This window comes from Spodoptera frugiperda, chromosome 15 (genome assembly GCF_023101765.2).
Source record: "Spodoptera frugiperda isolate SF20-4 chromosome 15, AGI-APGP_CSIRO_Sfru_2.0, whole genome shotgun sequence".
Lineage (NCBI taxonomy): Eukaryota > Metazoa > Arthropoda > Insecta > Lepidoptera > Noctuidae > Spodoptera > Spodoptera frugiperda.
Window position 1 is genome coordinate 4,446,787 of NC_064226.1, and position 10,376 is coordinate 4,457,162.

Consider the following 10,376-nt stretch of genomic DNA (forward strand, 5'->3'; position numbering starts at 1 on the left):
TACTGGTCTCATTTCAATAACAAATCTTTGATTTAGATCACTTCCTCTTCCTTACCATAATATTATTCAAGTTTGAGAAGAAGCCACTAACTCCTGTAAGTGTTGAGCTACTTAGAATTCTACATACTACATAGGAAATAAAGGTCGAACCCTAATCTAAACTCATTAGACACTAAAGGTCTCAGCACACATATGGGATCGGAAAGGGATCGTAACCGTAACGCCTTTCGCCTCGCTGTCAACCAGGCGTCAACCTACCGTATGCACGTAACGAAAGCGTATCAGCAGCGCCTGTACGTCAACTCGGCTACGGCTAGGCGACACCGACTAGACTAACACGATAGTTAGTCGGTACGGAGAGACGTAAGCGCGGGGACGGAGAAACGTAAGCGTGGGGACGATGAGCCGTAAGCGCGGGAATTCAAGTTCGGAGCCTGTTCCGAGGCGAGGCGATTGCGTTATTATTCCGATTAGTGTGCGTTGCAGTAGGGAGTTTAATACAAACCATTCTGAACGGCTCGAGGCGATACGGTGACGATCCCTTTCCGATCCCATATGTGTGCTGAGACCCTAAGACATTTTCGAAAAATTTAAATAACCCTCAATAACACTAGTTAATAACTTAATCAAACCCCTTACGTTAACCTTAATATTGAAACGACTGTCTTTCAGTTATTCCCAACAGCCACAATATAATGAAGTCTTCAAACTTTTTTAGTTTTATTTCTACGTGCAATATTTTTTCTTTTTCTACTTTGATTGTATGTATTTTAAAATATGTCTTTTGTTTTTTCTTTTTTTTTCTTTTTGTGTTTTTATACGCTTTGTTTATTTTTGCTGCATCGTGCCTGGTACTTAATACTTACATATACGTTACGTCATGCCTTTTTATTTCCCGAACGGGTAGGCAGAGGTTCCAGAGCTGCGGACAACGTAACAGGTTACCGGGGCTCCGGCTCAAAGCAGGAGAAGGAACGGGGTCGTTTTTAGTCAGTAAGAGTCTGACACTCCCTCCCGCCTCACCCAAGACGAGAGAAATCATTGGATGACGTTCACCCCTCAAACAAAAAAACAAAAAGGGGGTAGACAGGTAATGCCACTGTGTACAATGCAGGTACACCCACTTTCCACCATTTGTGTTATAGGCCCCATGTAATAAATAGATGGTGAGCCTATTGCCTTTTCCTGTTTTTCTTTCAATACCTATTTTAGGTAGGTACCTAAAGTACACCTACATCCAACGATGGAATCAGCAAAGCCAAAGTCGATGAACTACGAGTAACAGCTCAATGTGTGACAAAATAGATAAGATCGCCAGATATTTTTTTACAAAATTATAATTAGGCTCACGTTTACTGGCAACGTAACAAAACTCGCCTGAACTATTTTATTTATTTCTTCTATTCTATTTTTTTAAAATGAAGTAGCTGTCACCATTGAGACCTACTTAATGGGGAAATGCTCTCTGGTATTCTAATCTCCAGTTATTTTTTAAGTTATTTTGGTGCATCAACTTTGTCAAACGGATAGGCAGCTTTGGAACGACGCCAAGGCGCCGCGACACATTTTTTTTAATCCGAACATATTTTTCTTCCCTGAAAATAGATTTGAATGTCCCACATAGATATATCCGCCGCCGTCAGAGGCGATTAAAAAACATTTAATGTACCTTAAAAATTTATTTTCCATTTTATTTATATTAACCTAAATTAAGTACGATATTATAATTTAAAGTAATTATAACAGTTATTAAGTATTTATTATGAATTCACGTTCATTTTATAGTTATGCAATACATAAAATATAATAGTTATTGTGCTTAAAATTACTGTGAATGAAATGCACTATTATGGACAATTCAGTGCGAGATGCCGCTCTGATATTTAATTTATACATTTGATGATATGTGTATATATTTAGTGTAATATATAACTAAGTACAATATTTCATCTATATAAGGCAAGATGGCCACGTCTATGGCTAACTGTTCCTTTAGTACGCATCTACTTAAAATATTATTCTACTTACATTTAAAAGTATAATGAATGTATATAATTCTATATATTGGACCGAATCTTGTGTTTTCAACTGTGAAAGCTCCGGGAGGTAAGAGATTCGATTCGGTCGTTAAATATTCAACAATTTTTATTAATCTTCCACATAATAAATAGTTATCAACATGTAGATTTACAAATATCAACAAAATAAATTACGAATAACAGAATATTACAATTACCATTAAGCTTACACGCTACGTATCAACGATACTTGATACCTACCTACACGAGCTATCGCCCCTAACTTGTACTATGTCGCCGTCCATGTCCTCGCCTTCACTTTACTTCAATTTCATTCCCTTCCACATACTTTTATTGCTGCCAAACGAAATAAACAGTTAGTTGCATGTATTGTCTCACCTTTTTAACGAAAACAACCAAAGATAGTCATGTTCTGGTATTGTATGCATTGAACAAGGTTGTTAATCAGATTCACGTAAAAGGTGCTTAGATAGGGCGGCCGGCGACTGCCTATAATTCAATACATTAAAAATACATGGACTAGTAATTGAATTAGTCTAACTATCCCTAAAAATAATTATATTATATGCCTACACTTATAGTCCTTACGAAGTACTAAGATGTAAGTACCCTAAACCGCTTTGGAGAACAAAACTAAAAGTAATTAATAGTTTAATATTACAAGGGCGCATAGATCGTGTACAAAATATATTGACGTTTCTTCACTGAGACAATAATAAGTAGATTACTTAAAATTATACTAATTACTTAACCCTTTATTGCTCTCCCTCACTCTTAAGCTAATTCAAGTCCATTTTAGGACTATTGAGCAACATGGACACGTTAATACAGAACTAGGAAACCTAAGTAATTATCTATGGCGTCTTATAACCAACACATCGACTAATAATAGCTTCATTTTGAATGAAGCGGACCGTGAGAGTCTCCATGTCTTATGTTCGAATACTCAAACGCCACTCAATTTGAAGACGCTCTCGAAAATATTTCTATCTGCGTATAAAATTGACAGAGATAGTGTTTCAGTATTCGGTCGTTAGTGTTTTGTAAAAGCTGAATTCTCTTTTCCCGTCCTTATTTTAATGCCTACAATTTTACAGGTAAGCTTTAGGCCAAGGTAGATGGTAATCCGTTCAAAAAATGGTTTCGTTCTTAGTCGTCCAATAGATTGATAGCTTGATTAATTTATATATTTATAACGTCTTATTTAAGTAAATAGCTAAGTATAGTGGAAATAATGGACAGGAAATACACAAAGTATGTGTGAGGATAAAATTAGAAGAATTTTAAATGGTACTCGTTTATAAGCAGACTGTCAGACAGTTAATGTGTTTGCACAAATGTTTATCGATAAAATAGATGCCAAATATATGAGGTTATAACGAATCGATGATTAATATTTTGTACCAACTTATAGATCCACTCATGCGCAGCATCTTCAGTTTCCATAAATAACTGCTGCGCGAGCGACAAGCGAATTAGACTTGAGACTTTATTCAACCGAAGGTAATGAATATTTTCTTTTAAATAATGAAGATAAATCTTTGTTTAACTCTATCTATTTATTGTCATTTAACAGCTATGCGCTTTTAAATGTTATTTTCATCTATAAATTAATTAAATAGATCATTTGAATAAGAAGGGTCTACTATGAAAATATATCTATCGTCTATATGTAGGTACGTATAAAAATATGTGATGTTAGGAAGTTGTATGAATGAGGCAAGAATATTTCAACATAGCTTTGTATATGTTTGTATCTTAGGTATAATTGTATTGGTGTGTTATATTCTACATACTATTTAAGTACATATGTATCGCTACATAGTTTCACCACCGACTGGTAAGTAAGTAAGTACCGAGGTCTTAATTCTAAATAAAAAGCTCTTAGCCTTTGGTCATTCTTTAACATTTTTTGGTTTATGGATTCAACTAGATTCTAGACGTATAGTCTATCTATATTTGGCCTTTCTTCCATCAAAGTGTAATACAATTGTCTAATGACATGGTTTGCTGTCGTCCTTAGCTACCGTCTGTTGGGACGCCGATGGCTATCAGCTGTCTTACGTCCTTCCATTCCACATTCAGACCTAGAGTACCTCGAATGCATTACTGGTGATACTCGTAGACATTGTTTCTTTAAAACTCAGATCTGTATACTAACATTTGGCGTGTCATCAGTAATGTACCCGAGCTGTATGAGCGCTCCTACTGCATCCTGGCTTCTTGCAGCTGCGGGGGGTAGGGCAGTGGCGGCAGGAGGGGGGCCTGCATGCCTCCTCCTGGCAGCGTGTAGTAGGGGGACACGTAGCCAGCGCCGCTAGCCGCTGCCGCTGCTGCTGCTGAAATTAATATTATTTCTACTTTAAAAGTTGAACTTTTTGAGCTTTAATGTCGGTATTAGGGAGCATGATCCTCAGCCTAGCTACCTGTACCGTAAGCCAAACTGTATGAAAGAATTTACGAAAGCATGTAAGTACGTATAGTGTATGAGCTGTGGTATGGGTACTAATGTTCTAACAGAGTTGAGAAATATGAATATAGTATAGTTTAGTTTCAATATTACTGAATGTACAATAAACATTCAGTAATATTGAAAATATTCCAAGAATCTATTTTACAGTGTATCCAATAAAGCACGAGAGAGAGAGAAACACTGACCAGCGGCTGTAGCATAGGGGTCGAATCCGGCCGCAGCGTACTGTTGCTGGTACGCGGCCGCGCCCTGCGCCGCGGCAGCCTGGTACTCGTACAGGTGGTTGGCGGCAGCCACTGCAGCCGCGTGCTGCAGCTGCGGCAGCTGCACCAGTCCGCCCGCGCCCGTGCCCACGCTAGCTCCCACCCCGCTCATCGCATTCATGTACTGCGGCGTGCTGTACATGTATCCCGGTGACAACCTGCCAATTTACAACAAACTTATATACAACATCTCCATGTCACCAAAGACGTCAAACCTTCAGAAACTGGACATTTGACGCCCTCTGTCACCCGCGATGTCCCCTCACTCGGCTCCTCAAGTCCTCGTGAGGAGACATCGAAACATTATTATTTGTCAAAACGGTCACACTACCTAGCCCCAGCAGGCTCGAGAGGCACGAGCATCTAATCATGTTATGTTAGTAGACATCGATAAACTGTTATATTATGTAAGTATGCAATGCGACTGCGTATGTCGCCACTGCGGACCGCCGTGCGTCATTGCCAGGGAACTTTCAGAAAATGTAATAAAAATATACAACAGACGGCACTCCGCCTCGACAGAAATATCCAGACCACTCGGTATCTCGTCTAGTTATCGTGACATCGTCGTGAGCATTCGGGAAATTTTGGTTTTTAATAGCAGCCTATTGAATGCGGAATTTTGTGAAGAAAAAGAAAGAATCTCAAAAAGAAACAAAATTTATGTTTCGAGTCAGTAACCGAGTAAAAATAAAGAAAAATGGCTGCATTAAAAAGTTTGGTGTCATGACGTAGGTACTTCACTGCGTGTATAAATCATGTGACTTTTAAATATTACTAATGATATTCCGCCAGTTTTTATAAACATAGTAGCTACCTATGTATGTATTTTCACAAAAGTTATGAAATGAGTCGAATCCGATGGTTCACAAGGGTCCTTGTATCATAAAGCATTATAATGAACTGACACAAAATGACATGAATAAAAAACTGCTAATTCTGCTTAATTTGCTTGTGAAGGCAGCCAAGTTTGTTCAAGAGGATCTCGAACTGGCTTCGAGCAAAGTCAGCGGTTTTCGAGGGCTCTTCATCTTCACTATTAAGCATCAGACCACTTCCCGGTGCAATTATCCATCTTTTTCTACCACTATGAGATGTGATAGAGACAGGCTGAGTGTTGTTTGTTCTATTTCAATCGAATTAGTGTGGTACAGGGATCCGAGGTAATACGCATGCGTGGTCCACGCCCGCATCCACGCCCCGCCCGCGTTATCACGCCCACCTGTGGTCTACTGCTGTACCGGTGCCGATAAATACCTACTTGAGATTAGTACGCGAGGTAAGGTCCAAGACAGACCATGTCACTTGTGGAATTCTAAAGGGTCTCCTACAATCGCTACTGGCAATCATTTTACGTCACGTTTCTTCCTTACAACGTCACCGCTCGATACCCAAGTTAATTTAATTGACTAAGTACTTCGAAGAGATAGAAATAATAGTAGTAGGTGAAAACAAACAGCATTATTAAAACTGGCATATATATACTCACACAAGCCGAGCTGACACATCTACTAAAATACAAAACACAACCACATACTAAGTCTGATAGCTAATCAAGGATGTAGAGGAGTTTCTGTTAAACGTCACTTTCAACGGTTCTCAGAGAAAGTATAAGTACGATAATTACATAAATTACATGCAATAAGTTATCGCAAGAGTACATTAAACTAAGCTCAACGGGTAGGTATGTACCTAAGTAGGTATACATGTACAGGTATTATCTGGAACATCTATTTCTAAAATAATTTGCCTACAACATTAAACAAATTACACTAATTGCCTACATCGATACATAGATATATTATGGTTAGACAACGTACAGTTTATTTCAGGCCAATACTTTAACTATAATTTAAAATCCATTCGTATCTACGCATAGACTATACATAGGTGACCTGGCATTTTAGATAATTTTGTGATATACAATAGCGAGAAGCATATCAAATAACGAGGTTCGGTCTCCCAAATGTCGCAGTAATACCATCAATGATTGGAAACCAAAAAAGCGTTAATTCGATTGAAGCTTTCACTTGATTATATTCCATTAAAACAAGAGTGTCACTGAATAATATATGGACAGTTGTGTTGGCGTGGTGGCCCTGGGTGAGCGTCGATCGAGCTCACGTCAATATGTAATTAGCTGGACTGTATGTGGCCGAGGCAGGTTAGACAGCACGGCGGCTCCGCTGCGCCGGCGGCGGCGGGCCCGGGCGGCCGGCGGCGCCGAGAGCGCGCTCACACCTACGCACACACAGCGCGCCCTCGACGCCCGCCGCCGCTCTACCACAATTACTTAGTAAGTGTATTAAACGAAATCCACCACCAACAAAACTCAATTCAAATCAACAAAATCTTACACGAACACGGCATAAAACATAAAAGTAAGAAAACATTGAGTGTCGAGAACGATGCTTAAAGTGTGACGGCGGTGGGCGGCGCCCGCGCGCGACCACGTCGCCGCCGGCGCCGCCCATGCTCCGATATAGCTTTATAAAACGTAAACATTAAAAAAACCCAATCGACTAATTCACACCCAAAACGAAAAAAAATCCACTCTCACGCTCACGCTTGCCATAGATACCTATGTGAAAATGTTTGATAATTTAGTCTAGGTGTGGTCCGCCGGCCGCCGCGCCGCTAGCCGTCCGGAGACGCCGCTCGCCTCATCTACCGAGACAAAAGTCAGAATACTGTACTCATACCGCTAGGCGATGTAACCTGGACCTCAGCTACAAGCTTACTTCGGACTTGGGAGGAGTTCTAACCGCGGAAACTTGTTCATGTAGAAACCCACGATTTGATGGAAGTAGCCCTAAATACATTAAGTAGGTACGTGTTTTTGTAATGCGGAAGTTAGGCAAACAGGTAGTTTACAAGTTCCATGACATCGAATGTTAAAGTTATTCCCAGACATTACGAACACACGTACATGATCGTAGTTCTACTTATAACGTTGGTTGGTGGCATTTATCTTGTATTCTTTCAACATATTGAGCTTGTCCGTGTCTAAGTAAGAGTAAACATTCTACGTCTGATTTTTGTCTCGTGAGATGTATTCAGAGCGGCATGCGGCGCCGCTAGTGCTGGCAAATGTCGAAGTGTTGAACCACTGAACATTGATACATGATACAGATATATTGCAGCGCTAACCAGAGGGGGTACTTACCCATATGGCGATGGCAGCACTGTTTGGTACCCGGCGCGTACTCCCGCTGCGGCTGCAGCAGCCAAGCCAAAACCTGGAAAGAACATAACTTTATCACTACGATGTCACGCGACATACAGTAATAGAAATCCAAATAAAAAGGAAGCTAGAGCGAGACATGTCATAAAACATAGGCACCTTTAATGCTACATCATTACTCTTTCATCATCAACATTCGTAAAGATGTTATTTTCGGTCTCACTTAGCGGAAGTGGCTAGAGAGAAGTCAAACTGAAATATATTCCGAAGAGATTGGACCACATCCAAATGACACGAGAGTCAACTTAGCGCAGGGAACGTCACTGTTAATTTCTTTTTATTGCATTGTTAAGTCGCGCGAGGCGGCGTCTATTTTGGTCGCTCGCCGCCCGCCCGGGCACCGGCGTCCATGGACATACCTCTTGACAAGAAGACGACAAACACTCGCTATAAATGGCTTTCGAACTTTGGCACCAGACGACGTTCGATACCAAAACGTTCGCAAAGGCATCTACCTAAATAAATGGCGACAGCCAAGTTGACGACACTTCCCGGGTGTCGAAGTACCTAGAGCTGCACGCGCCTCATCAGAGAGCGAGCGATTTCAAAATCTAAACGATAACATGTCATATTTAGGAAATGGACAATCAAATGTAATTGTAGTTGATTCATAATCTCTGATTAATGGTTAATATTCAGAAGAGCGTAACCTCTGCCGGCCTGTAAATAAGTTTGCTATTGTGTGGCGAAATTTCACCGGTGATTACAGTGGATCACATCCGCAGACTCCGGATGGTGTTGCGGTTCGTTTGCTATGGGAGTAGATATTATGACCTTGCTACTTTCAATTCTGATAGTTGTGTTAAAGTTCTGTCACCCTACAGTTATTATGAAACTCGATTTAATGGACAGCTAGCTCATTAGCGTTGAAGAGAACTGGCCAAGGCTAGCTATCGGTAAAAAAGTAATGTCTAATGTAATTGTATGGCACGTAGGACATAATCTAGATCTAGTAGATAATCATAACAGAAATAACTAATTAATCACCGCAGTAACTGAAGTTCAATCGACATTGAGCTAGCGTGGTGACTAACCAAACCTTCGAACAATACGTGTAGTTTATGAAACCAGTGGCCGGCTCTGAAGCCCAGGAGTACAGCGTGGTCGCGTGCCGTACAATGCGCGTGATGTGCCACCGCATTTGTTCGATCGATGCGATGCCATTTGACGGCCGAGGTCGAACCACTGTCCACCACAAAGCTTATCTTGATTCATTAAATTTTTTCTCTTTCCCTTTATGTCCATTGTCAGTTGGCCTGATTGTGGCGCGATGGTCTTTTGTTGCTTATATGTGACCCAGATAGATTTTAGTCGTAATCGATTGTCAAATACAATACAAAAGGCAAACAGTGGAATTTATTCACAACAATGTAGACCAAATATGACGCAGTGCAACGCTTCGAAGCTAAAATGAGTCAGTCATCAAAGTTTCAGAGGTATAATTAGTCACGGATCCTCATGAAAAATATTACGAACATTTGTGTAGGCGATACCTATAAAGCTTTGTCTGAATTCCTTCACAAGATTTTTTTGTTGTTTTCAGGACGTCTTCTGGAGCACAGGTCGTCGAACTGCAAAGCCGACAGTAAGTGCTTAACGTCGCTTGTAAGGATTCTACGGAAATACGATTTTAGACGCGAGCCGCCTGAGCGGGATAGAAAGAGTATTATTATATGTAAGTATATGACTCTGTACGTCAGTATGTACGATTTCAATGCCATTAACTTTTGTATGTTCTACATTTCCACGATATGTCTTCTATGTAATACAAAGGCACATAAACATGTCTGATTTCAAACAATTGAAGCATCTCTGACTTCTCCGAGTGTAATTATTTCGTTTATGAGTTCTGGATTTATACGAAATGTTTTCGTTTACGCGTGTAGCCAACGTTTCCCAATATATTTAAGTAAAACCTTTCATTATTATGAACACGGTTTCATGAATACATTGTAGAATAAATATGTCGTGTTAGTTTATCGATACAAGAATAGAACTAGATGTGTCGTGGCCCAGTTTCGTATGACCAAACTGGCCGTGTTGGACTCACGGCCGTCTCGGTCCCGAATCTTTGATCTGACCGGTGTCGTCTCCGGCAGTATGGGCCATCAATCTGATACTTATTCCTCGGCCGGCTGCCGGGAACGATTAATTACTCCCCTCCCGTAGCGACCTCAGTTCCTGGGACACTTATTTTTGGACAAAACACGTGCGCGTTTGTGCCAACGGTAATTTTTATGACCGACGTGTCTTTCGATGACCCGTGTAGCAGCCATGTTTAATTAAGTTATGCGTCATTAGTGAGTTTGATTGTATTCAAGTTATGTTCCACCAAGACAGTTTTATTCGGTTCATTC

At 40.4% G+C, this 10,376-nt stretch overlaps 1 protein-coding gene and 1 long non-coding RNA gene across 5 annotated transcripts in view; both read right to left on the minus strand.

Moving 5' to 3' along the window:
* Positions 1-1,659: 1,659 nt before the first annotated feature.
* The window catches only part of LOC118270540 (RNA-binding protein 24-B), a 41,165-nt gene continuing 32,448 nt past the window's right edge, over positions 1,660-10,376 (minus strand). The window contains exons 5-6 of one of the 4 annotated variants that reach the window (XM_035586163.2): positions 4,201-4,378; positions 1,660-2,375 (exon numbers count right to left, since the gene is read on the minus strand). In XM_035586163.2, coding sequence (XP_035442056.1) covers positions 4,245-4,378 — 134 coding nt within the window. In that variant the 3' untranslated portion in view covers positions 1,660-2,375; positions 4,201-4,244. Of the gene's footprint in view, positions 4,379-10,376 lie in introns of all 4 variants that reach the window. The other 3 variants (XM_050698987.1, XM_035586171.2, XM_035586156.2) reach the window with 3 other exon arrangements.
* LOC126911507 (uncharacterized) lies at positions 7,786-10,334 on the minus strand. The gene is made up of 3 exons (XR_007706025.1): positions 8,119-10,334; positions 7,942-8,014; positions 7,786-7,858 (listed from the first exon to the last, which is right to left on the minus strand). It is a non-coding gene; the product is annotated as an uncharacterized LOC126911507 (long non-coding RNA).